The 27,432-nt window shown below is 46.2% G+C and overlaps 2 protein-coding genes across 2 annotated transcripts in view; one reads left to right on the top strand and one right to left on the bottom strand.

Moving 5' to 3' along the window:
* Positions 1 to 572: 572 nt before the first annotated feature.
* LOC120874489 (pregnancy-associated glycoprotein 2-like) lies at positions 573 to 9,357 on the top strand. Its single transcript, XM_040255917.1, has 9 exons — positions 573 to 625; positions 1,712 to 1,862; positions 2,817 to 2,934; positions 3,039 to 3,157; positions 4,377 to 4,570; positions 5,686 to 5,802; positions 7,375 to 7,516; positions 7,601 to 7,696; positions 9,154 to 9,357. Exons 1-9 carry the CDS (start codon positions 573 to 575, stop codon positions 9,304 to 9,306), a joined length of 1,143 nt encoding a protein of 380 aa, XP_040111851.1. The 3' UTR covers positions 9,307 to 9,357.
* A 12,231-nt stretch (positions 9,358 to 21,588) lies between these two features.
* LOC120874067 (pregnancy-associated glycoprotein 2-like) overlaps positions 21,589 to 27,432 on the bottom strand; it is a 36,259-nt gene continuing 30,415 nt past the window's right edge. Inside the window, exons 6-10 of the mRNA XM_040255191.1 lie at positions 26,534 to 26,727; positions 25,497 to 25,613; positions 23,625 to 23,766; positions 23,441 to 23,539; positions 21,589 to 21,735 (exon numbers count right to left, since the gene is read on the bottom strand). Of these exons, the coding sequence (XP_040111125.1) occupies positions 21,589 to 21,735; positions 23,441 to 23,539; positions 23,625 to 23,766; positions 25,497 to 25,613; positions 26,534 to 26,727 (699 nt within the window). The remainder of the gene's footprint in view (positions 21,736 to 23,440; positions 23,540 to 23,624; positions 23,767 to 25,496; positions 25,614 to 26,533; positions 26,728 to 27,432) is intronic.

Consider the following 27,432-nt stretch of genomic DNA (forward strand, 5'->3'; position numbering starts at 1 on the left):
GATGTGGTTTGGTGTCAATGGTGTCTCTGATCTGTGCCATCTGTCCCACTACCTAAAGCCACTCATACGTCACCGCACTGTGTTGTGTTGTGCAAGTCATTTCAGTCATGTCCGACTCTACCATTTGACCTCTTTTCCTCCTAGCAGTCTCCTCTCCAACTGAGGACAGCAATGCGCATCTCATGAAGTGGCCAGGAAGACCACACGAGATCACAAATGTCTAACATGGCCCTTAACATTTACCTTTATCACTTTATTAGCAGTGTTTTACCTACAAGTTGGAACAAGTCTCCCCACTCTTAGATTGTGCAGTTCAGTTTGGTTTTTCATCCAAGAATGAAGGAAGAGATTACAGTGGAATTTTCTGTATTATGAGAGTTTTCCAAGTCCACTCTTCACAGACACCAATGGAGGCAAAGATTTTATCTAGAGGTTCATATTTCTCATCAGACTCAAGGTGGCTTAAAGGAGAACATTAGAGCAGGTTAGAGCATATATAGCTAGGTAATCTTCACTGCCAGTGCATGCTCAGAACTCAATCTGTCCTGAGCACTTCAGTCGAGGACAGAAGCATGAAGTGGCTTGGACTCCTTGGGCTGGTAGCTCTCTCAGAGTGCATGGTCATGTAAGTGCGGGACTATAAGTGACATCGTCCCTTTTTTTTTTGTTTGTTTTTTCATTCTCGTCCTCTTATTCTTCCACCTGTCAGGGTTAGAAGGGAATGTAATCACTCCTGACAGTCTAAAGTCAACTCTCAGTTGTTGATAAGTACCTTGCCACAGACTCTGTGAGCCCCTAGGCTCTCCAGGCAAACCTGTAGGATCACACAACTCTTGGGGTCCAGCCACATCATGTCCTGTGTAAAACTGCATTCCTTGAAGTTGTTCAGTGCACAACCTGTGCAACTGTAGATGTGGTCTGAAGAAACAGCATTTCTGCTGTATGTTGTTCTAGGTCTCCTCTCTGATCTCTCTTCATTTCTGTGTGAATGTGTCTGTGTCTTCAACTCTGTATCTCTATTTTATCTATCTCTTTGGATGTCTCTGTGGGTGCAGAACTCTCTCTTAGATTTTTTTCCTTTTTAAAAACATTCTTCTTGGCTTCTCTTAACCTCCTTACTTTATTCCCCATCTCCTGGCCTCCTCTCTTCTGCTTGAGCCCAGAAGAAAGATCAGTAGTACTATTTCTATGCTCTTTTAGCTCTCACAAGCAGTGTGACCTCAGCCAAGTCTCCAACTCCCTGCATTTCAAATTCCTCCCCTGTTTCAAGGGGGTGATGAATCCCTTCTACCTCCCTCCCGAGCTTCCTTGAGAAGGGTACAGTGGGATGACCACAGCAATGGTAATGGCTGCCATTGCTGAGACTTCCTGTATATCAGGTGCATTACATCCATCATCTCGCTTAATATCCAAGCCATTCTATGTGGGGGGTGGTGGTGGTGGGGATTTTTTTTTATTGATTCTTTTTACCAACAGGGAAATTGAGACTTCAAATGGTCATATGCCTTACCCAAGCTTACGCAACAGAACCTATGTTCAGACCTAGGTCTTTGCCATGGTCATTGCATGGCATCCTGATAATAAGGTGACACTCATAAAAATGCTTGGAAGATACACAGTGCCATTCCAACGTCAGGTATGACAGTCTCTATAACACAGACAGCTGATTGCTGCCCCTTCTTTGTTTTCTTTTCCTCATGGCTGGTGAAAGAATCCCTATTACGCAAATGAAGAGCATGCAAGAAACTCTAAGGGAAAGAAATTTGCTGACAAATTTCTCTGAGGAACACCCTTACAGCCTGTCCCAGAAAGCTGCTAATGACCAAAACATAATTTATCATCCCCTGAAGAACTATAAGGATGTGAGTGTGTTGGAAGGATGGTGCTCCACAGCGCCCTCTGGTGCTCTGGCTTTGCACTGGGGTTCAAGTGGAGATGCCAGTGGGGTTGTTGGGGTTGGGGCTTCTGCAGGAGGCAGAAACATGGGGGGACAGGGACCCATTCCCAGAGGAGAAGGCAGTCTCATCCTCAACTCTTGGTCTGTGGTGACTGGGCCCAGCAATGACCAGGTGGCAGATAAACATCCATTTCTGTGCCAAAGGTGTATCATTAGTTTGAGGGAGATTGTTCTTTCTGAACTAAGTGAGCCACTCAGTTACAGATGAAAGGTGAGCCATGCCAATAAAACTGCAAAAGCAGTTGTGAAATCCCAGGCAGATGTATGTCAGCATCCACAGATGCATCGATACCAGTAAAAACGTTAATGAGCTCCTATGGCATGTGAGCCTATATGAATCTAACACTATAGTGTTGCTATTGATTTGAAAAAAAGTCTGATCTCTTCTTCACGAATGCACAGGCCATCCGAGAGACAGGCAGGGAGTAAATAGCTCTCAAATAAAATGGCCACCTGCCTGTTGTTGGGAGGTGATGGTCTGAGTTTAGAAGAAGTGGCCTGGGGTGATTGAGGAGGGCTATCTGTAAGAGAAGGGGCTCAGTTTGAAAGAGGAGACTGGAGAGCTTCTCAAATGAAGGCGCCACGACTTCCCTCTTGGTCCAGTGGTTAAGAATCTGTGTTTCCTTTGAAGGAGTGGCGGGTTCCATCCTTAGTCAAGACAGTAAGATCCAGTATGCCATACAGCCCTAACAGAAAGGAAAGGAATCAAATCAGGCAGTCATCTGAGCAGAGGCTGTGTGGCATGGTTGGAGAGTGATTTCAGGAGACACGGGACACCTCAAGGGTGGCAGCAGTCTGCGAATCAAGGGTGGCCAGTGCAGCCAAGTCTGCCCTAATCACCCCACTTTGGCCTCTGCAGGTTTTCCACATCGGCAACATCAACATTGGAACACCCCCCCAGGAGTTCCAGGTCCTCTTTGACACTGGCTCATCTAGCTTGTGGGTGCCCTCCATATACTGCCAGAGTCCCAGCTGCTGTGAGTACCTGCTCCCCTCCCCACCTTGCCCATCTTGTATTTCCCCTCCAACTCCCTTCTCCATCCTTGGCACCTGGGGGGACACTCATCTCTTGTGTCTGCAGATAAACATAACAGCTTCGTCCCTTGTAACTCCTCCACCTTCAAGGCCACAAACCAGATCTTCAATACCAACTACACCTCTGTGTCGATAAAGGGATATGTTGTCTATGACACTGTTCGGGTAATGTGGAAACAGAAGCTAAGTTGGGGCTGCCCTGGGAGCAATCACTGCTTACAAAACAGATGCCAGACCAGCTGGCAGTCCCCTAGTGACTGGATGTCTGCCCCTCAGGACCCTGTCCCTGGGTAGATAGTGCCTCAGCTGACACACAAACTCCCAGAATAGCTAATCCAGACAGTGGCTTGGGGCAGGGACTTACAGCTCCTTTGCCCATGAGCAGCTCAAGATTCGTTTCACTAGGAGCAGGGAGAGGGAGGAGAAAACACCACATTTATATTCTCAGACTATGCTGGCACTTTCATGGTAATAACTCATGCGCCCCTGCAGCAATCACACGCAGCAGGTACTATGATTAGCTTCATGACACAAGTGAAGGAACTGAGGTGCAGAGAGCAAGGGCCTTGCCAGGGTCACACATCTAGTAAGTGGTGGAGCTGGGCTAGCCAATCAGGACTCAAGCAGGTGTGGGAATTTGGGAAGAGGATAAAACTGATCCAGGGTCCCTGGGGGCAGCATAGAGCTTCAGGTATCCAGACAAGGAAAGCAGGGGGCCAAACACGTGGGAGGGGACTGATAAATGGGTTCTCACTCTAGGGGAATTTTGACAGTATAATAAAAACTATGGCCTGACTTCCCCAAAGTGCTTAAATATTTCCACACCCACCCCACCCTGTCTCTTTCTCTCTCTCTTTTTTCCTCTGTATTTCCCAAACAAAACCATGCACACACAAACACATCCCCAAATGCATGTTTCCCAGGCAGAATTTTCTGGAGGTCCTTGCAAGTGACATTAAATAATGGGGCTTCTGTCTCTCTGGGCAGACATAGAATTCACAAGCATTGCCTTGAATTCAGTTCATTTCTGTCATCACATCATAGCGATGCTGAAGAGAAGGCTATTCCGTTCTCTACTCATTTTGTCCTCAGGGGGCACCATTGGGTCCTGTCCTGACTCTTGGTTGCCCCACCTGTACAGAAGGCATGACGGCCAATTTGACTCACTCAGATGGTGTTTGCAGGAGGAGCAGATGTTGTTAAAACCCACAGCCCTGCAAAAATGGAACATGAATTCCTGTCCCAGCTTGGTCTAACCATCTGAGATCAGTCCAGAGTACAGCCAGGCCTCAGTTCTTCTCTGCAGTGCTGATGACTTCTACACCCCAGCCCAGTCCCAGCCCCACTTCCCAATCTTTATGTGGGAACACTCTCCTCTCTACAGATCGGGAACCTTGTTAGTGTGGCCCAGCCATTTGGCCTAAGCCTGAAGGAGTTTGGGTTTGAACATGTACCCTTTGATGGCATCCTGGGATTAGGTTACCCCCGTCCCACTGTCACAGGGGCCACCCCGATCTTCGACAACCTGGTGAAACAAGGAGCCGTTTCTGAGCCTGTCTTTGCCTTCTACTTGAGCAGGTAAGTCTGAGGTGGGCCAGACCTCTCTAATTCAGTGGTAAGATGGTTTCAGTTGCGTGAAAAATTATAGACCATATGATCCGGAAGTTTCCTGAGAGATAGTCTAGCCCAGGGTAACTATGGCCCCAGGGCCTTACCTGGCCCCACCACTAGTATTTGTAAATAAAATTTTATTGATCAAAACCATGATCATGGGCTCATGGGCAGGGACTTGGTCCAGTGGGTGGGGGAAGAGGGAGAACAATGGAAGGTGTCAGGAAACAGGTTGGAGGAAAAAGCAATAGGATTTGCTGATGGATTTGATATGGAAGGGCTTCCGTGGTGACTCAGATATTAAAGAATGTGCCTGCAATGCAGGGGACTCAGGTTTGATCCCCAGATGAGGAAGCTCCCCTGGAGAAGGCAATGGCTATCTACTCCAGGATTTTTGCTTGGAGAATTCCAAGGACAGAGGAGCCTGGTGGGCTATTGTCCATGAGGTTGCAAAGAGTCAGACATGACTGTGTGACTAACAGACACATACAAACACACTTGATATGGAAAAAAGGAGAGGGGTGGCATGAATGTTTCCTTCCATACTGACACCTCCCCAGGAGCCCAGGACCAGCTACACAGTCTGTGGGAGCCAGTGCAAAATAAAAATGTGGGACCCTTTGTTTAAAAAGTATTTGGATTTCAAGACAGGGAGAGCGCCATGAACAGCACAGGTCACAGGCTCGTGAAGCCATCCCTGGATGAGACTGAACCCTCACCCTTATTGTCCTTGAGCCTGGGCTGTTTTTGAAAAATGACAGGCTAGGCAAGGAGGAAGCCAGACTCCTCCAGCACAGTATCCTCTGAGGGTATTTCTCAGCACTATGTTGCCATACAGGACCAAGTCCTCCTCAGAAAGTTGTGGTCAAAGCACAGCCTGGCTGCCTACCTTTGAACTTCTTCTGTGACACTCATTAGCTGTGACCAACCCGGGTCCACTACTCAATCCCTCTGAGCCTCGATTTCTGCATCTGTAAAATGGATTCTGTAGTAGTGCCTCTGATGGGTGGATAAGCACAACCCTCAGATAGTGTGTGGTGTTACTCTCCTCTAACAAGACCTTCTCTTCCTTCTCTCCACAGTCAGAAGGAGAATGGCAGCGTGGTGATGTTTGGAGGGGTGAACCGTGACTACTATAAGGGAGAACTCAACTGGGTACCAGTGTCCCAAGTGGGCAACTGGCATATAAACATGGACAGGTAAGTCTCTCCTTCTGAGAGCCACCCCAAGTAAGGCTCCCACATGTGCATGTGGACACATGCAGACACACACAAATGCACCCCAGCTACACAGTCACACACACAGACACAGACTCCACCCAAAAAGATGCACATAGAAACACACACAGCATCAGACTTATAAACACACAAAGGCACACAAATACCGACACATAGAGAAATAGTGATATGCAGACATAGACACGCACACACCCAAGACACAAATAGACACATGCAGACATACAAGCACACAGATACACACACCTCCCATGGATTGATAATCACCCCAGGCCTCCTGATCAGGGCTCTGATAAGGAGAATGGGGTCCAGAGAGGCCTGTGCAGCTGGGGGAAGGCTGCACCCACTACACTGTGAGGTGGGGAACATGTTTGAGGACCCTAAAGTGTAGTGAAAAGAGGATCAGGGAGAATTTCACCAGCCTGAACATGGTTGTGATAAGATGACCAACTGTCCAGGGCTACCTGGGACTGAGAAAGTTCTAAGTACACAGTACTGCCAGTTTAAAAGCAGGGCAAGGCCTTAATAAACCGGTAAAATTGGTCTTCTTAAGGAGAAGCTACCCAGCAGTGGAGAGAGGTTGGCTGCAATCTTAAGATTTGAAAGCTAATCAAACAGAGAGATACCTTCCTAGCCATAGCTACCTGCTTTTCTTCCAAAGCACACAGTGGGGCAGGGGGTGTGACAGAAGGAATCAGGAAGCTGGGATTCAGGAGTGGCTTGAAAACAAGGGGCAATATTTGATGGGAATCTGTGTGATACCCTCAGATAAATGCTTTCTTGTGTTTCAGTTGCCCTCTGGGCTAGCTCAGGCATTGCTTGGGGGAGGGCCTCAGTGTCTGAGCCAGATGAAGGGGCAGGGTGCAGGAAGACAACCTTTCCAAGGGCAGCCTGGGTCTCCCTCCCACTAACACTCTGAGCACCTGTTGCCTCAGGGAACCTCCATATTCACTCTTATTATTGGTCAGACACCAGATATAGGTATCGGGATGTTCCTCATTCATTTTTTCATGGATTCATTCATTCATTCATTCACAAGCATACACTTGCATCCCTTGTGTGCTGGGCACTTGGGGGAGGCACCGAGGACACAACTTGCCGTCCCATCTAGTGAGGCAGACACACCCGAAATGACTCACACACAGTGAATTACCACCTCGGCACCTGCTAGACATGGGGAAGAGTCTACAGAGACTGAGCAAGACAGAAGCCTGATCTGGGGTAGGGGGAAGACTTCATTGACAAAGTGACATTTGGAAACTAAAAGATGAGAAGAAATCATCTAGACCAAGGAGATAGGTGGTCTTCTAGGAAGGGTGCTCAGCACATGCCAAGGCCCTGAGATATGAAAGAGCTGGTTCATTCAATAACTGAAGGGAAGTCAAAGAGGATGAAATGACCAGAGCAAAGGAAAACAGAGTCAGGGCAAGGGCTGAAAGGCTGTTCAGGAGACAGTCACACAGTCATGTTCAGGGGGCAGTCATGGGGGAGATTGCAGAGTGATGCTGGTGCCTGTTTTATCCCATTTTCTCTCAGCATCTCCATGAATGGGACAGTGGTTGCTTGTAAACGTGGCTGCCAGGCCCTCTTGGATACGGGGACCACCGTTCTGCGTGGCCCAATACGACCGGTCAGCAAAATCCAGAAACTCATCCATGCCAGGCCCATCGGTCATGAGGTGAAGGGTCACTCCACGGGGTCACTCCCAGGCTCTCCACACAAAGATCAGCAGAGCCAACCTCTCTCCCTCTTTCTGTTACAGCATGTGGTTTCCTGCCAAACCGTCGGGACACTGCCTCCTGTTGTCTTCACTATCAATGGGATAGACTATCCAGTACCCGCCCAAGCTTACATCCAAGTGAGGGGATAACCCTGGGGGCTGGTTCTCAAATCTGGGACTTGCCAGAACCCTTAAGCTGCTGCTGGGAGGAGGGTGCCCTCTGCAGGCTCAGTCACATCATTGTAGATGTGGTTGAGCCCATGTGGCTGGGCCAGTGCTTCCCACAAAACCAACCACTTGAGAGTAAAGGACAGTCTGGGACATCCATCTTCCTGAAATAAGTGTGGAGTCACTACCCTATGCCGTCGTGGTGGGAGTCACAAGGAGAGGGGAACACTAAGGGCCTTTGCCTTAAACAGCTTTAGTTCAACCAGAGCCCTCAGATGCACGAGCATGGAAAGTCAGCTCTAGCAATCTGTGAAATAGCCAAGTGACAAGGAGGGTTGGCTGGGGACAGACCCAGTGTTCTCTCCCACTCTAGTGATTAACAGTCTCTGTTCCCTTCTTGAAAGTGTCCAGGTTGGGATCATAAATTACATGGTTACCTAGTTCTTGGCTGCAACTTCCCCTTGCTAAGCCCCAGTGCCCCATCTGTGAGTTGGGCTACCTGACTCCTCAGGTGTGTGCTAATATGAGTAAAGGGTGCACAGAGACTGCACAACTCTTTCACACGGTTGAGGCTTAATGTCAGTTCTCTGTGGGAGTTCAGAGCAGGCTAATGGGCTCAAAGAAGCTTTTGAGGAAGACAGGGAATTTCATTAATTCTAAAACCCTAGACTCATGGAGACCTGAGGAACGCTTCTTGGTCAATGCAAATCTAAACTGGATTCCATGCAAATGGCACCCCTGGGGGCTGGGCAAAGGGGTTCTGGGGGCAGATTAGGGGTGATGAGGGCTACAGACTTAGGGGCACCAGGGAAAATCACCAACCCAGCCTGGAGTGACCAGGGAGGGTGAGTGTGGGTCAAGGAAGGCTTTGTAGAGGGCTCGAGCACAGTTTTAAGGGAAAGAGTTGTGGGGAAGGAACAGAAACAGCATTTTCTACAGAGAAAAGACGGAGCAAGGAACAGCAAGGAATTAAGGGCCATTCTTGTTCTCTTTTTAAAAATTTTATTTAAGTATAATTGATTTACAATGATCTATTTATTCCTGCCATAAAGCAAAGAGACTCAATTATATATGTGTGTGTATATATATATATATATATATATTTTCATATTATTTTCCATTACTATTTATCATGGGATGTTGAATATGGTTCCCTGTATTATATAGTATGACGTTGTTGTTTATCCATCCCCTATATGTTTGCATCTTATAATCCCTGCTTGTCTGCCCCTTTTCGTCCCTAATGGCAACCACATGTCTTGGCCCTTCTAGTTGTTGGAATAGCCCCTCATTCCACCACTGCTGAGAGAGTCACTTGATTCTTACCAAAGGGAGGAAGTAAAACCAGGAAACTTGTCAACTCTGGATATTGATGAAGGAGGCAGGTAAAGGCTCAGGCTGACTACTATGTATTTTTGTTTCCCCAGAGTTTGTCGGGCTACTGCTACAGCAACTTTCTTGTGCGCCCACGGCGTGTGAACGAGTCGGAGACCTGGGTCTTGGGTGAGGTCTTCCTGAGGCTGTATTTCTCGGTTTTCGATCGAGGAAACAACAGGATTGGCCTGGCTCCCGCAGTGTAAATGCTGGGCTACTTCAGGACTCAATCAGGCCCACTCCAAACACACACTCATGTGAGGGCACCCTGGGTGGGGCCAGGGATGCTGGTGAACTGTTTGTTGCTCTGCAAAGCCCTATTCTCTATAAAGAATGAAGGATTTCATCTCATGGTGGTCATATGAATGGGTGCCTTTCTTTGGGTCAGGGAGGTGCATCACATTTGGGAAGGATCTAGAATCAAGCCTGAAGCACAAGTGAGAGAAGCCCAACTCCAGCTGGCTTGAAGAAAAGGGGAGACTTATTGGAAGGATACTGGGGATCTGGACACACGAACCAGAGCAGAGCCAAAGATCTCTGTGACTGCACTGATTTCTCTTCTGAGAAATCAGAAGCCATTGGCTCACTCTCTGCCTCCTCTGCTCCTTCCCTTTACACATCTTTGATTCTTTAAGCCTGAAAGCCTTCTTCCTTCAGGCTTCTACACTTAGTGAAGGACTCTGAAGTTGCCTGTCTCAAGGTTTTATATCCCTAAAGTATATAGCCCAGAAGGAAAGAAGCTCAGAAAACATCACCTCACCAGGAAGGGATATAAAGGACTGGTCTACCTCAGATCATAAGTTTAGCCCTGGACCAACCATCCTGATGGGGGCAGGTGGTACTATGATTAACTTTACTTAAGCGAGTGACCCGGCTCCCCAGCAAACATGATTGACAGCTTCCCCCAGAACTGGGTGACTGGAGTTGGGGTGAGGCACCATCAAAGAAGTGTCAGGCGGTGTTCTAGACCATGAAAGTGTTTGTGGCTGCCCAAACAACTCCACCTGCTCTTCATTTAGAAGAATGTCTGTTATTATTGTTCAATTGCTAAGTAGTGTCTGACTCTTTGTGACCTCACGGACTATAGCATGCCAGGCCTCCCTGTCCCTCCTTGTCTCCTCGAATTTGCCCAAGTTAATATCCATCGAATCGATGATGCCCTCCTACCATCTCATCTTCTGCTGCCCTCTTCTCCTGTGGCTTTCAATCTTTCCCAGTTTCAGGGTCTTTTCCAATGAGTTGGCTCTTCACATCAGGTGGCCAAAGTATGGGAGCTTCATATTCAGTATCCATTCTTCCAGTGAATATTCATAGCTGATTTCGCTTAGAATTGACTGGTTTGATCTCCTTGCTAACTCTCAAGAGTCTTCTCCAGTACCACAATTCAAAAGTGTTCATTCTTCAGTACTCAGCCTTCTTTATGATCCAACTCTCAGGTCCATACATGACTACTGGAAAGACAACATCTTTGACTATATGGACTTTTGTTGGCAAAGTGATGTCTTTACTTTTTAATAAGCTGTCTAGGTTTCTCATAGCCTTCCTTCCAAGGAGCAAGCGTCTTTCAATTTCATGGCTATACTCACTGTCACAGTGATTTTGGAGCCCAAGAAAATAAAGTCTGATACTGCTTTTACTTTTTCCCCTTCTGTTTGTCATGAAGTAATGGAACTGGATGTGTTGATCTTAGTTTTTTTCACTTGATCTTAACCAAAAGGCTGAAAAGCAATGATCTTAGTTTTTTTAATGTTGAGTTTTAAACCAGCTTTTTCATGTTCCTCTTTCACTCTCATCAAGAGCTCTTTGGTTCCTCTCTGCTTTCTGCTATTAGAGTGGTATCATCTGCATATCTGAGGTTGTTGATATTTCTCCCGGCAAAGTTGATTCCAGCTTGTAACTCATCCAGCCTGGCATTTCACATGATGTGCTCTGCATATAAGTTAAATAAGCAAGGAGACAATATAAAGCCTTGTCACATGCCTTTCCCAGTTTTAAACCAGTCAGTTGTTCGTGTAAGGTTCTAACTATTGCTTCTTGACCTGCTTACAGGTTTCTCAGGAGACAGGTAAGATGGTCTGGTATTCCTATCTCTTAAGAATTTTCCACAGTTTGTTGTGATCCACACAGTCAAAGGCTTTCATGTAGTCAGTGTAACAGAACTAGATGTTTTCCTGGAATTCCCTTGCTTTATCTATGATCCACCGGATGTTGGCAATTTGATCTCTGGTTCCTCTGACTTTTCTAAACCCAGTTTGTTCATCTGGAAGTTCTCAATCCAAGCACTGCTGAAGCCTCGCTTGAAGGATTTTGAGCATAACTTTACTAGCATGAGCAAAGTGAGTGCAATTATCAGGTAGTTTGAACATTCTCTAGCCCTTCTGCCCTTCTTTGGAATTGGGATGAAAAGTGACCTCTTCCAGTCCTGTGGCCACAGAAGGATGGTAAGGGGTGACAAAAATAGATTCTATTCTTTGCTTCTCAGAAGACCTTTGGCAGTGGCCTTCTTCTCCAGGGGGGATGTGGGTGAGGCTCCTCAGGATGACATATTTCCCTTCTGTCCTTCTGTCCCCTCAACCCCAGTCACCAACTCACTGGCACCCCCACTGTGGTCCTTTCCAGGCCCACTTCCCAGGTGACAGGCCCATTTAGACCCCTGAGAGCCACCCGCCTCCTCCAAGGCTCAGCAGTGCCTCTTCCCTTGACCTCTAGTACTGTTGGGGAGGATGCTAAGCATGTAATCAGGGACCTAGGGTACACAAAACCTTCTTCCTTTCTAAGCTGCCTCTAGGGGCAGAGCCATAAATCCTTTGGTTGGAGCTGCCATGGTTTGGCACTTTGGGAGTGGAAGCATCAGTTCTCTCTATCTGGAGACTCTAGGCAGAGACCCAGGCTGGGGATAGCAGGGGTCAGAGCTGGAGAGAGACCCAGATGAGAGAAGAATATGGAAGGAAGAAATAAGGTGGAAAACACAATGTTTAGTATGGGCAAGAGGAGCATCAGCAAAAGGAATGTCTCCCTCTCTTCCTCATCATTTCCTTCAGTACAAATTTACTAAGTACATGCTATGACCAGATGCTGTGGTGGATCCCAGGGATAGAGAGCTGGGTTAGAAATCCAGCACCAAGTCATGGAGACAGATGAACAGTTCTCAAAGGGGAGGGCAGATGGAGAAAACAACAGAGATGTGGGTAGGAGGCCAGAGGAGTGAAGATCTTCCTTTGCAGAGAGACAGGGAAAGGCTGGATAACAGTAGTAAGGGGGTCATGGATGTCAGTCTTGCCATCCCAGCCTGAAACACACCCTTAAACCCTGCAATTACCATCTGTGTGCAGTTCAGCCATATGTCCACCCTTTCGTGTGCCTGTCTCCATTGGGATGGCACTGGACTATAATTGGCTTGAGAGGAGTGAAAGGGGACTGGTTACAGAGCTGATAAAGGGAGGAAAATAGAGAATAGAACTCGTTGTTTATCCTTTTAATGGAAAATATCATGAACTGGACTTAATGGAGATTTATTTATTTATTTATTTAATGCAACTTGTAAGTTATGAAAATATGATAACATATTTACAGGAGATTTGGAAAATGCAGAGCAAAAACAAATCATTCCACTATACATCACAATTTTTTTCTTTTAAGTAGATAGGCCTTACAAATAGCTTTGAAAAGAAGAGAAGCAAAAGCAAAGAAGAAAAAGAAAGATATACCCATTTGAATGCAGAGTTTCACAGAACAGCAAGGAGAGATAAGAAAGTCTCCCTCAGTGATCAATGCAAAGAAATAGAGGAAAACAATAGAATGGGAAAGACTAGAGATCTCTTCAGGAAAATTAGAGATACCAAGGGAACATTTCATGCAAAGATGGGCTCAATAAAGGACAGAAATGGTAGGGACCTAACAGAAACAGAGGATATTAAGAAGAGGTGGCAAGAATACACAGAAGAAATATACAAAAAAAATCTTCATGACTCAGATAATCACGATGGTATGATCACTCACCCAGAGACATCTTGGAATGTGAAGTCAAGTGGGCCTTAGGAAGCATCACTATGAACAAAGCTAGGGGAGGTGACGGCATTACAGTTGAGCTATTTCCAATCCTAAAAGATGATACTGTGAAAGTGCTGCACTCATTATGCCAGCAAATTTGGAAAACTCAGCAGTGGCCACAGGACTGGAAAAGGTCAGTTTTCATTCCAATTCCAAAGAAAGGCAACGCCAAAGAATGCTCAAACTCTCACACAATTGCACTCATCTCACACACTAGCAAAATAATGATCAAAATTCTCCAAGCCAGGCTTCAACAATATGTGAACCATGAACTTTCAGATGTTCATACTGGATTTAGAAAAGGCAGAGGAACCAGAGACCAAATTGCCAACATCCGTTGGACCATCGGAAAAGCAAGAGAGTTCCAGAAAAACATCTATTTTTATTTTATTGATTATGCCAAAGCCTTTGACTGTAGGATCACCACAAACTGTGGAAAATTCTGAAAGAGATGGGAATACCAGACCACTTCACCTGCCTCTTGAGAAACCTATATGCAGGTCAGGAAACAATGGTTAGAAGTGGACATGGAACAACAGACTGGTTCCAAATAGGAAAAGGAGTACGTCAAGACTGTGTATTGTCATCCTGCTTATTTAACTTACATGCAGAGTACATCATGAGAAACGCTGGGCTGGAAGCAGCACAAGCTGGAATCAAGATTGCTGGCAGAAATGTCAATAATCTCAGATATGCAGATGATACCACCCTTATGGCAGAAAGTGAAGAGGAACTAAAGAGCCTCTTGATGAAAGTGAAAGAGGAGAGTGAAACAGTTGACTTAAAGCTCAACATTCTAAAAACTAACATCATGGCATCTGGTCCCATCACCTCATGGCAAATAGATGGGGAAACAGTGGAAACAGTGACAGACTTTATTTTTTGGGCTCCAAAATCACTGCAGATGGTGAATGCAGCCATGAAATTAAAAGACACTTGCTACTTGGAAGACAAATTATGACCAACCTAGACAGCGTATTAAAAGGCAGAGACATTACTTTGGCAACAAAGATTTATTTAGTCAAGGCTTTGGTTTTTCAGGTAGTCATGTATGAATGTGAGAGTTAGACTATAAAGAAAGCTGAGCACCAAAGAATTGATGTTTTTGAACTGTGGTGTTGGAAAAGACTCTTGAGAGTCCGTTGGACTGCATGGAGATACAAGCAGTCAATCCTAAAGGAAATAAGTCCTGAATATTCATTGGAAGGACTGATGTTGAAGCTGAAGCTCCAACACTTTGGCCACCTGATGCGAAGAACTGACTCATTTGAAAAGACCCTGAGGCTGGGAAAGATTGAGGGCAGGAGAAGGGGACAAAAGAGGATGAGATGGTTGGATGGCATCACCAACCACCAACTCAATGGAAATGAGTTTGAGTAAACTCCAGGAGTTGGTGATGGACAGGGAGGACTGGTGTGCTGCAGTCTATGGGGCTGCAAAGATTTGGACACAGATGAGCGACTGAACTGAACTGAAGTAGATAGATTAAGATTTTTAGTTGGAGTTTCAACATCAAACTCTCAGAAATTTATTGCATGAATATACAGAGAAGTAGAAGAATATAGTAGACCTGAGAAGCATCATGAACCAATTTGACATAATTAAGATTTATACAATTTTCACAAAATGGTAGGACACAAATTCTATTCAAGTTCCCATAAAGTATTAACTAGCAGACACTGGAACATATCCAGAGACAATAGACCAGCTGCTGAAATTTAATGGTCTAAAGGTACTGAAAACATATAGTTTGTTCTCTTATTACTGTGGAATTATGTTAGAAACCAATATCAAAAATATTTGAGAATAACCCACATATTCTCAAGTGCAGTGTGACATTTACCAAGAGAAATCTTTGACTTAGCCACTGAAAGCCTCAATAAAGTTAGAAGATTGAAAAAACCCAGAGGGTGATTGCAGAGAAGAAAACATTTAAATGAGAAATTGATATCAAAAATACTTTTAAAATCCCACATATTTGGAAATTAAACATCCACTTTTAAATCAGAGCCATAACAAGGAAAATTAGAAAACATATGTAATAGAATAAAAATGGAAAGAGAATTTAGCAGAATTTCTTGCATGCACCTGAAGCTGCTCAATGCAATTAAGTACAATGTGGAATCTTGAATAAGGGATGGGAACAAATAATGGACACTAGCATAAAATTCGGAGAAGGTGATGGCACCCCACTCCAGTACTCTTGCCTGGAAAATCCCATGGATGAAGGAGCATGGTAGGCTGCAGTCCATGGGGTCTTGAAGAGTCAGACACGACTGAGCGACTTTCCTTTCACTTTTCACTTTCATGCATTGGAGAAGGAAATGGCAACCCACTCAGTGTTCTTGCTTGGAGAATCCCAGGGAAGGGGGTTGCCTGGTGGGCTGCCACCTATGGGGCCACACAGAGTCAGACACGATGAAGTGACTTAGCAGCAGCAGCAGCAGCAATAGCAGCATAAAATTTTGTGATTTGAACAAAATCCAAACTTCAGTTAATAATACTGCATCACATTAATTTCCTGCCTTTTTTTTTAAAACAACATATTTCTTTATATTCTCAGAATTGGATTAGAAGAAACTTCTTTTCTTTCCTTCTTTCTTTTCTTGTTCACTCATTCTTTCCTTCCTTCCACTGCTTTGGTGTCTTCTCTGATCTTTCACCCTCACAGAACTCTCAAACCCAGATGCCAACACAGGCCAGGCAGACGTGTCAGAGACCCTGTCCCCTGAAAACTCCATCCCAACTCGGGCACCTAGTACAGGTAGGAGGGCAGGCCCAGTGTGACCAGACCTGCCTGGTCACCAAGGGAGGCTAGAAACCCACATTGCTGTGACATCTCCCCATTTTTAAATTTCAGTAACCAGTTCAAAGTTGTAGCAACCACGAGGTGAGCTGTGGTTTGTCACCTGACATCAACAACTGACGTCCCTCCATGAGAAACACGTGTGGGGAGGGCAGAGTCTACAGGAGGAAGTGGGGAGGGGGTGGGGAAATCGACATTTCTCAGGTGTCCTGGAGCCCACTTTTTGTCACAGAGCCCTGTATTGGGGCTGACAAAGCTGGAGAAGTACCAGCCAGAAACAAGGAGGCAGTTTCCTGGTTTTGATCTTGGGCCTTGCTAAGGCCCACACCATGGGGCAGGGATGCAGAGTCTCTGGGCACTGGCCCCTGCTGCTTGCATTCTTACCCTCAACATCTTTCCACTTCTTTCTATCTAGAGGAAATCCAGCTCACATACCTTGAACACAGGGAACTCCATCTAGTGGAAGATAGTGAGGCACAGAGGCATCCTCCAGGGGATGGAGGTCAGAATGGTGCCCTTGGTCACCACTCCCCATGCAGGAGGCTGCAAAGAGTCCTGGTGGGAAGGGATACTGGTGGATGGCTCAGGACAGTCATTCAGATCTGAGGTCAGTGGGGGGTGGAGTTGGGGAACAATGAAATCCTGCTCAATGAGGATCTACCCTAGGACTGTCAAACTCAACTACAAATAGAAAAAAGCAAGGGAATTCCTGAAAGACATCTGCTACATTGACTATGCTAAATTCTTTATGTGGATTACCACAAACTGTGGAAAATCCTTCAAGAGATGGAAATAGCAGACCACCTTATCTGACTTCTGAGAAACCTCTATGCAGGTCAGGAAGAAAAAACTTACATCAAACAACTGACTGGTTCAAAATTGGGAAAGGAGTACATCAAGGCTGTATGATGTCACCCTGCTTATTTAACTTATATCCAGAATACATCATGAAAAATGCCAGGCTTGATGAAGCACAAGCTGGAAGCAAGATTGTCAGGAGAAGTATCAATAACCTCAGATATGCAAATGACACCACCCTTATGGCAGAAAGTGAAAAGGAACTACAGAGCCTCTTGATGAAAGTGAAACAGGAGAGTGAAAAAGCTGACTTAAAACTCAACATTCAAAAAACCAAGATCATGGCATCTGGTCCCATCACTTCATGGCAAATAGATGGGGAAACAATGGAAACAGAGACAGATTTTATTTTTTTGGGCTCCAAAATCACTGCAGATGGTGACTTCAGCCATGAAATTAATAGACGCTTGCTCCTTGGAAGAAAAGCTATGACAAACCTACACAGGACATTAAAAACTAAAGACATGACATTGCCAACAAAGGTCCATCTAGTCAAAGCTCTGGCTTTTCCAGTAGTCATGTATGAATCTAGAGACGGACCATAAAGAAGCCTGAGCACCGAAGGATTGATGCTTTTGAACTGTGGTGTTGGAGAAGATTCTTGAGAGTCCCTTGCACTGCAAGGAGATCCAACCAGTCAATCCTAAAGGAAATCACTCCTGAATATTCATTGGAGGGACTGATGCTGAGGCTAAAGCTTTAACACTTTGGCTACCTGATGCGAAGAGCCAATGCATTGGAAAAGACCCTGCAGCTGGGAAAGATTGAAGCAGGAGGAGAAGGGGATGACAGAGGATGAGATGATTGGATGGCATCACCAACTCAATGGACATGAGTTTGAGCAAGCTATGGGAGTGGTGAGAGGCCAGAAAGCCTGGCATGCTGCAGTCTATGGGGTTGCAAAGAGTCAGACTTGACTGAACGACTGAACAACAACAAAGCAGTATCCACAGCACTGGAAAATGTCACTTTTCATTCCCATCTCAAAGAAAGGCCAATGCCAAGAACGTTCAGACTACCTAACAGTTGTGCTCATTTCACATGCTAGTAAGGTTATGCTCAAATCCTTCAAGGTAGGCTTCAGCAGTATGTGAGCTGAGAATTTACAAATGTACAAGCTGGATTTAGAAAAGGCAGAGAAACCAGAGATCATAGAGAAAGGGAATTCCAGAAGAACATCTTCTTCATTGATTGTGTGAATACCTTTAACTGTGTGGATTACAACAAACTTCAGAAAATTCTTAATGTGATGGGAATACCAGTTGACTTTACCCATTTCCTGAGAAATCTGTATGCAGGTCAAGAAGCAACAGTTAGAAATTTACATTGAACAACTTACTGATTCAAAGTTGGGAAAAGAGTGCATAAAGGCTGTGTATTATCACCCTGTTTATTTAACTTATATGCAGAGTACATCATGTGAAATTGCTGGGCTGGATGAATCACAAACTGGAATCAAGATTGCCAGGAGAAATATCAATAGCCTTAGATATGCAGATGATACTACTCTAATCGCAGAAAGTAAAGAGAAACTGAAGAGCCTCTTGATGAAGATGAAAGAAGAGAGTGAAAAAACTGACTTAAAACTCAACATTCAAAAAATTGAGGATCATGGCATCTGGTCCCGTCACTTCATGGCAAATAGAGAGAAGGAGAAAAAGTGGAAGCACTGACAGATTTTATTTTCTTGGGCTCCAAAATCACTGCAGATGTTGATTGAAGCCATGAAATTAAAAGACACTTGCTCTTTGGAAGGAAAGCTATTACAAACCTAGACAGAGTATTAAAAGGCAAAGACATCACTTTGCTGACAAAGATCCATATAATTAAAGCTATGATTTTTTCAGTAGTCATGTTCAGATGTGAGCATTGGACCATAAAGAAGGTTGAGTGCCAAAGAATTAATGCTTTTGAACTGTGGTGCTGGAGAAGACTTTAGAGAGTCCTTTGGACAGCAAAGAGATCAAACCAGTCAGTCCTAAAGGAAATCAAACCTGTATATTCATTGGAAGGACTGATGCTGACACTGAAGCTCCAAGACTTAGACCACCTGATGTGAAGAGCTGACTCATTGGAAAAGACCCTGATGCTGGGAAAGATTGAAGGCCAAAGGAGAAGAGGGTGGCAGAGGATGAGAAGTTTAGATAGCATCACCATCTCAACAGGCAAGAATTTGAGCAAACTCAGGAGATAATGAAGGACAAGTAACCCTAGCATGTTGCAGGTCATGGAATGGCAAAGAATTGTACACAATTTAGTGACTGAACAGCGCCAGCATCATGGCAGTAGTCATGCTGACACCATGCATGTCTTCTGACATGGATGCGGTTGTGTCATCTAGCAGAAGCATCTATTAACTTATTTATTTTTTAGTCAACATATATTTCTTGAGGGCCTACTAGATGTCTGACACCAGTGCTAGAGCCAGAAGATCCAAGGAGACTTCTTTCACTTGTACAGTGCAGGGGGTGGGAGTCACACCTTGCAAGGGATCTTGGGGAGACAGTGAGATAGCATATGTAATGAACTCAAGCTGTTATTCCTACTTTTATTGTTGATTTCTCATCTAGAGAATCATTCCTTATGGTTCTCTGAAGAACACTTGGACAATGAGTTTCACAATCTGTTCACTTGCATCACCTTTAAGCCCAGTTACTGATATTTACTGTGAAAGCAAAATAACTGATTTTGTTCTCACATTTCTCCCCTTTATCAGCTCTGCTATTGGTCCTCTTTCACTCCCCTCAAGGTGATCATAATCCAGTGCCATCCCAAAGGGATGAGGCACAGGTAACTATAAACATGTGGCCATTCTGCACACAGATGGAAACTGCAAGGTTTAGGGGTGTGATTCAGGGTGGGGTGACAAACTTGAAGTCAATGCCTTTCACCTCGCCCTATACCAGCCTTTCCCTGCCTCCCTGAAGAGGAAGCCCCTCACTCCTCTTGGCCTCCCAGCCACGCCTGTGCCGTTTTCTCCATCTGGCCCTCCCCATTGCAGGTTGTCTCTTTATCTGTCTCCATGACTTTGTGGTGGATTTGTTACCCATCCCTCTATCCCTGGAGTCAACTACAGCACCTGGTGCAAAATGCATGCCTGCGTGCTTATTTGTGTCTGACTTTCTGACCCTTGGACTATGGCCCACCAGGTTCCTCTGTCCATGGGGTTTTCTAGGCAAGAATACTGGCACAGGTTGCCATTTCCTTCTCCAGGGGATCTTTCTGACCCAGGGATCTAACCTGCATCTCCTATGTCTCCTGCATCACAGGCAGATTCTTTACTGGCTGAGCCCTCAGGAAAGCCCATAGTAACTCCTCTGTAATTATTTGTACTGAATAAAAAAATGAAGAAAGGCAGGGGGATACTTCTTTCACTGATGTTTCTCTTGCCTGAGTAAAGACCCCTACCATGCATTGTCTTGGGGTATGTTTTCTACTTTATCTCTTCTTTTCATTTTCTTCCATTACCTGAGTCTCCCCGCATCTCTCACCCGTACTGTCCTGAGCTTAGGTCTCTACCTAGCGTCTCCAGGTAGAAAGAAGTGATACTTCTACTCCCAAGGTGCCAGTCCATGGCAGCTCACAACCAAATAGTTTGTAACTCTGGCCCTGGAGGAAGCTCAGAGAGGCTGAACACTCTGTGCACCCTGGTCCACCGTTACATGAGTGACACCTTTTCCCTACAGCACTGGAGGCCAAGGAAGGGATGTGCTGGACCCTGTAGGAGGGGGATGGCTCAGGGATCCACAGGGGCTGTCACATGTGAAATGGGACTGGAAAGGTCCCAGCAGGTATGGGTGGCAGAGAGCTGGTAACTGAGGTGGGGGGACAAAGGAGAGCCATCTCAGTGTGAGGCGCCTCACCCAGAACCCCCCGGAGCAGAAGCCCACTGCCAATGTTCATCTAAGATGTGATGAATAGAATATTTTCATTACCCCTCATAATGAGGAGGCAGTGGAGTTCGCATCATCATAAACTCTTCCCTGATCTAGACCATCCCCCAGCCACTATCCTCAGGGCTGCCTCCTGCCAGCTCCAGTTATTAAGTTCTGGAGGAAACTGTCAATCATGTTTGCTACTGGGTCAGGGCCAGATGACCATGTAAAGCCACTCATAGGACCCTATGACCCTGCTATGATGGTTGATCCAAGGTTGGACATGTGATATTAGGTGGGCCATTCAGAGCACTCCCTTGAACCCTGATGTCTCTGAGCTTCTTTCCTTATGAGTTAGATGCCTTGGGAATATAAAAACCTTGGGGCAGGTAGCTTTGGACTCCCTCAGTAGATGTAGAAGCCTTAAGGAAGGTCTCCCTCAGTAGATGTAGAAGCCTTAAGGAAGAAGGTTATTAGGCTAAGACCATCAAAGAAGAGAGAGGGGAAAGAGTGAGGGTCAGAAAGAGAGAACTGATGACTTCTGATTTCTTGGGTCCAGTCACTGAGATCTTTCTATTTGCTCTGGTTCCTATGTACAGGATCTCCAGTGTTCTTCTGAAAAGTCTCCCCTTTCCTTTAAACCAGCTGGAGTTGAGTTCCTCTCACTTGTGGTTCAGACTTGGTTCTAGAGCCTCCCTGATTATGACGCACCTCCCAGACCCCAAAAGAGGCACCCATTTGTTTTAGCACCATTAAGAGTGAAACATTTTATTCTTTACTGAGAATAGAGTTTGCAGAGCAGCAAACACAGTTCACCAGCATCGCTGGGCAGGAGTGCCCTGGTGTGAGCGAGTGTGTGTTAGGAGCAGCCTGCTTGATTCCTGAACCAGTCCAAGCAGTCACACTGCCGGAGCCAGGCCGATTCTGTCATTTCTTCGATCAAAAACTGAGAAGTACTGTCTCATGAAGACGTTACCCAGGATCCAGGTCTCCGGAGAGCTAGTTTCTGTGCCCCCATGAAAGATGCTAAGGCAGAAGTTTTGAGCCTTGGGGAGTTAGAGAGACACACCAGTCAGCCTGTGTACTTACCTGTAACTCCCTCCTCAATATCCAGACCTGGCATACTTCTTGGTTTTATTTCCCTCTTTTGGTAAGCATCAGGTGATTTTCTCAGCAGTTGGGGATATGAGGGTTCATCCAAAACCAAAAAGAGCCATGACATGTGGTTGCAATATGGCAGGAGTGTGGGGAGGGGAGGATTGGGAATTTGGAATGATCAGATGCAAAGTAATATACAGAGGAATGATAAGCAACAAAGTCCTACTTCTAGAGCAAGGAACTGTATTCAATATTTATTGACTGATGAAAAAGAATATATATATTTGTATATGTACAGCTAAATCACTTAGCTGTGCAGCAGAACTTAAGGCAACGCTGAAGATCAGCTATACTGCAATACATTTTTAAAGAAAAGAACAAGAGTGCCTCCTAGTTCTCCTCACACTCTCTGTTTCTTTTCTTCTGACTCCTGCTCCTTGTTTTCTCTGCAGAGAATGCCTGTTCTTCTCCTGCGTTCCCCAAACTGGTTCTTTTTAACTTTTAATTTTGTTTTGGAGTATAGCTGATTAACAATATTCTGAGTTTCAGGTGGACAGTAAAGGGACTCAGTCATACATATACATGTATCCTTGTCCCAGAGACACCCCTCCCATCCAGGCTGCCACCTTAGATCGAGCAGTGTTCCCTGTGCTATACAGTAGCTCACTGTTGGTTATGTATGTTAAATACATTCAAATCAGTGCTCACAACATGTTCTTTAAGCCTTCGCTCAGGCCCTCTGAGAAGCCTGTTTGGACTCACACTCAGCCTTTGGCCACTCCAGGCTTGGCTGGGTGACTTATTCTGGTCTCCACCCCCACCGGTCAGTGCATAGCCCTCATTACCCCTAATAAGTCCCCAGGGTCCCTTTGCAGAGCACCCTGGGGTGCCATTTGCATGGAACGCAGGGCAGATTTGCCTAGACCCAAGCAGGCCTCCCTATGGTGCCATGAGTCAGGGGTTTTAAAATTACTGCAATTCCCTTTATTCCTCGAAGCCTTCTTTGAGCCCAACAGCCTGCTCTGAACTCCCACAGGGACCTGACGTGAAGCCTCCACCCTGTGCCAGGGCTAAGCAGTCACTGTGCATCCTTTAATCACCTTAGCATCCAACCTCCCCACAGAGGGGTCAGGTAGCACAGAGGGGAATCTAGGACTTAGCAAGGGGAAGTTGCAGCCAAGGTCTAAGGTAGCCATGTAATTTATTGTAACTGGGGCAATTTCAAGAAGGAAAGGGAGACTTAATCATTATGGTGGGAGCACACACAGGGACTGCCACCAGTCAACCCCCCTTGTCACATGTCCTATTTTAGTGATACCTAGAGCTGACTTTCCGAGTTCCTGCATCTGAGGGCTCCAGCTGAACTGAAGATCTATGAGGGCAGAGGCCCTTAGTGTTTCCCCTCTCCTTGTGACTCCCACCATGCCATCACGGAGTGGTGTCTCCACATTTATTTCAGGAGGATGGATGTCCCAGACTGTCCTCTGCTCTCAAGTGGTTGATTTTGTGGGAGGTGCTGGCCCAGCCATAGTGGCTCAGCAGCATCTGCAATGGTGTGGCTTGGCCTGCAGAGGGTGCCCTCCTCCCAGCAGTAGCCCAAAGGTTCCTGCAAACCCCAATTTAGAGAAGCAACCCTCAGGGATGGCCTCTCACCTTGATGATGTACGCTTGAGGGGGCAGTGGATAGTCGATGCCACTGATGTTGAAGATGACAGGAGGCAGGGTCTGGACGGCATCGCATGAAACCGCATACTGTTAGAGAGAAGGAGAGTGGTTGGCCCAGAGAATCCTTATTATGTGGGGAGACTGGGAGTGACCCTGTGGCATGACCCTTTACCTCAGAACCCTTCTGCTTGGCGTTCATGAGTTTGTGCATGTTGGTGATCAGTCTTGTTGGGCCATGGATCATTGATGTCCCAGTGTCTAAAAGGGCCTGACACCCATGAGAACAAGCAGCAACATTCCCGTTCATGCTGATGCTGAGACAGTAGGACAAAGCGGGCATCAGGGTCATGTGGAAGGCTCCCTCACAGTTGCCCCTCCCTGGCTGTCTCCTGAACAGAGCTTCATCTCTTGCCCTGACCTTTCCTTTGCTCTGATCACAGTACCTTCCTTGACATGTGTGAATGCAGTTCTTGAATACACCAGGCTCTTTAATACCTTGACACATGCTGGTCTTCCTTCCTAGAAGAGCCCCCTCCCCTCTGACTAGCTAATTTCTCCTCATCTTCCAGATTCCAGCTTAACTGTCATGGTTCCAGGGAAGTCTTTCCCTCGGTGTATATCAATCTCCTATCTGGTCACTCTCTGCAGACCCTTCCTCAGGTCTAACATGTACCAAAGTGACAGTTCACTCTGTGTGTGTGTCATTTCTTGTACATTTGCCTTCTTAGGTGTGAGGGCTAGTTTTATTCTCATTGCGTCCCTAAAGTGCCTGGCACATGGTGGATGCACAATACTTGTCTGTTGAATGAGTGAATGAAGGCTGTGAAAATAATGAAGACCATCCAGAGAGGTATATCTGATGTCTCAGCAACAATAGGACAAACACACTGTGAAGATGGAGGTCCCTGTGGCAGCAGATTCTCATAGAGGTTGGGGAGACCGGCTACCCTGGGAGGGGATGTCTCTGAGTAGCACCTCCTCAATGGGCTCAGACCCTGAGACCCTGACCAGGTGATACCTGATTAGACACAGAACCTCAATGGACAGGTAAGCTTTTCTCTGAGGGTCAAACACAGAATCTCATCAATTATTGCCTCTCCTTCTCAAACCACTCCTGGTTCCCACCTTCCCGATTCTCTCAGTCATATCCCCTGCCACACTGTGTGCCCAGGGACGTGGGGTGTCTCTTTTTATGAGTCACTTTCGGGTCCCAAGACTGTGCCCAACCTCTCTCCACTGCTGGCTAGCTTCTCCCTAAGGAGACGAGTTTTCCCCATTTCTTCAGGACTTTCCCTGTTTTTAACCTGACATTTATCTGTACTTCTCTGGTGGCTCAGGCGGTAAAGCGTCTGTCTACAATGTGGGAGACCCAGGTTCGATCCCTGGGTTGGGAAGATTCCCCTGGGGAAGGAAATGGCAATCCACTCCAGTACTATTGCTTGGAAAATCCCATGGACAGAGGAGCCTGGTAGGCTACCGTCTATGGGGTCACAGAGAGTCGGACACGACTGAGCGACTTCACTTTGCTTTATCTGTACTGAGAACTTCCTTGGTCCCATGTAGCCCTAGACAGTGGGTCATGTTATCACAGCTCTGTTCAGGCCGAGGAAATTCTCCCTGATCCTCTTTTCACCACACTGTAAAGTCCTATAACCGGGCTTCCCACCTCACACTCAGGGGTGCAGTCCTCCCGCAGCTGCACAGGCCTCTCTGGACCCTGTGATGGACCCTGTTCAGAGCCCTGGTCAGGAGGCCTGGGAGTGATTATGAACCCATGGGTGATTTGTGTATCTGTGTGTTTCTGTGTTTATGTGTGTATTCATATGTGGCTCTGCGTGTGTACTTGTGTGTCTCTGTCTGGTTATGCATGTTTATATGTGCCTACTAGTGTCTTTGTATGTGTGCCTGTGTGTCTGTCTGTGTCGCTGTGGTTGCTGTGGTTGCTGTGTGTGTAATTGTGTGTCTGGTAGTACATTTGTGTGTCTGTGTCCACGTACAGATGTGGGAGCATTGCTTGGGGTGATCCTCAGAGGGGGACGCTTACCGGTTCATGCTTATCTGCCAGTAGCGAGTTTGGGACAGTGGTATCCAGTTGAGCTCTCCCTTGTAGTAGCGGTGGTCCACCCCACCAAACATCACCACACTGCCCTCTGGCTTGCATCTACAGAGAGGGGGCAGGGATCCTTGGAGGACAGTAACAACAGCACTGTCTGAGAGTTGTGCTTGTCCACCCACCAAGGCCCTAATAAGGTCCCCATGTACTGATGCAGAAATCGAGTCTAGGAGCGATTGAGAACCAGACTGAGGTTGGTTTCTGGCTAATGAGTGGCACAGAGGAGGTTAGAAGCTGGGCCACCTGGCAGGTCTCTATCCACTCAGTCTTCAGAAGAGGCCCTGGACCTCCTGCGACCTGAGTGGTCAGATACTCTCAGAGGACAGTGTGCTGAAGGCTTTTGGCTTCCCCCTTGTCCAGTCTGTATTTTTTCAGGAAAACCAAGGCCTGAAGCACTAGGGTGTGACTTCAAGTCATTCAGGATTGGCTTCACTGGCCTGTGACCTGTGCTGTCCATTGGGCCCCACACTCAGCAGGGCTCCACCTCTGCTCTCCCTGTCTTGAAATTCCCAATAGTTGTTGAAAAAGAAATCCCACATTTTTGTTTTGAGTCCTACTCTTTCATTTTGCACTGGCTCCTGCAAATTGTTTAGCTGGTCCTGGGTGCCCAGTGAAATGTTAGTGAGGAAGGAATGATTTCCACCATCCCTCTCTTTCCTTCCATGTCAAATTAATCAGCAAATCCTGTTGCCTTTTCTTCCAACTTGTATCCTGACACCTTGCATTAGTTTTCCTTTTTGCTCACCCCCTACTCCAAGCCCCAGGTCTTGCGTCCAGGAGCCTAGTTTTGTTCCAATAAAACTTTATTTATAAAAGCCAGTGGTGAAGCCAGATGGGGCCCTGGGGCCATAGTTATCCTGGGTTAGATCATCTCTCAGCATACTTCTGTATCAATTGTTGCATAATTTTCATGCAACTGAAAGCATCTTACAACTAATTTGGAGAGGGATTGTCCAGCTCAGACTTACTTGTTCAAGTAGAAGGCAAAGACAGGCTCAGAAAAGGCACCTTGCAACCACAAGTTGTCAAAGATAGGGATGACACCTTTGATGCCGACGGAGGGGTAGGCCAAGCCCAGGACGCCATCGAAGGGTGCACCATCAAACCCATATTCCTCCAGGCTTAGGCCAAATGACTGTTTAAGGCTAACAAGGTTCCCGATCTGTGGGCGAGAAGAGTGTTCCCACAAAGTTTTGTTAAGTGGGTCTAGGACTGGGCTGAGGAAGAGATGCCATTAGCACTGCAGAGATCTGAGGTCTTTGTGTGTTCTCGGTAGACCTCAGATTTTTAGACCGAGCCTGGATGGGAATTTGGATTCCATTTATGTGGTCTGTGGATTTAGACAGGGTACTCAGGGCTGGTGCACTGGCATGATTCTGAGGGATGGGATGGGCAGGGAACTGGGAGAGGGTCTCAGGTTGGGGAACACAGGAACACGCATGACTGATTGATCTCAATGTATGGCAAAAACCACTACAATACTGTAATTAGCCTCCAATTAAAATAAATAAATTAAAAAATAAAATATCTGCTCCTGTGAAAAACACCTGCGTGAGTCAAATTTGCCTCATGCCTTCTTGTACAGGTGGGGCACCCGAGTCAGGCCAGGACCGAGCGGTGCCCCCTTGTGGACAAAATGAGTAAAGAGCAGGAGAGCCTTCTCTGGCGTCTCTCTGAACTGATGACAGAAATGGAGTGAATTGATAGTAGTGTATTTTGGATTCTGCCTCTGCCCAGAAAGACAGAAGTCCATTATACAATGTTTCTGGCAGTCTTATGAAATTACTGCCTGGGAAATACCCTTTTGGGGGTATGTGTGTGTTTGTGTGAGTGTGTATGGGGGAGAGAGAGAGAGAGAGAGAGAGAG

This window comes from Oryx dammah, unplaced genomic scaffold, assembly GCF_014754425.2.
Source record: "Oryx dammah isolate SB20612 unplaced genomic scaffold, SCBI_Odam_1.1 HiC_scaffold_15, whole genome shotgun sequence".
NCBI classification, from domain to species: domain Eukaryota; kingdom Metazoa; phylum Chordata; class Mammalia; order Artiodactyla; family Bovidae; genus Oryx; species Oryx dammah.

What these genes read in the sequence shown, in the direction of transcription:
- LOC120874489 (XM_040255917.1), top strand. Translation starts at nt 573, where the DNA reads ATGAAGTGGCTTGGACTCCTTGGGCTGGTAGCTCTCTCAGAGTGCATG. An exon ending in TTGTCTATGACACTGTTCGG is followed by an intron (nt 3,158 to 4,376) that starts GTAATGTGGAAA and finishes TCCTCTCTACAG; the next exon opens with ATCGGGAACCTTGTTAGTGT. An exon ending in CCAGGCCCATCGGTCATGAG is followed by an intron (nt 7,517 to 7,600) that starts GTGAAGGGTCAC and finishes TTTCTGTTACAG; the next exon opens with CATGTGGTTTCCTGCCAAAC.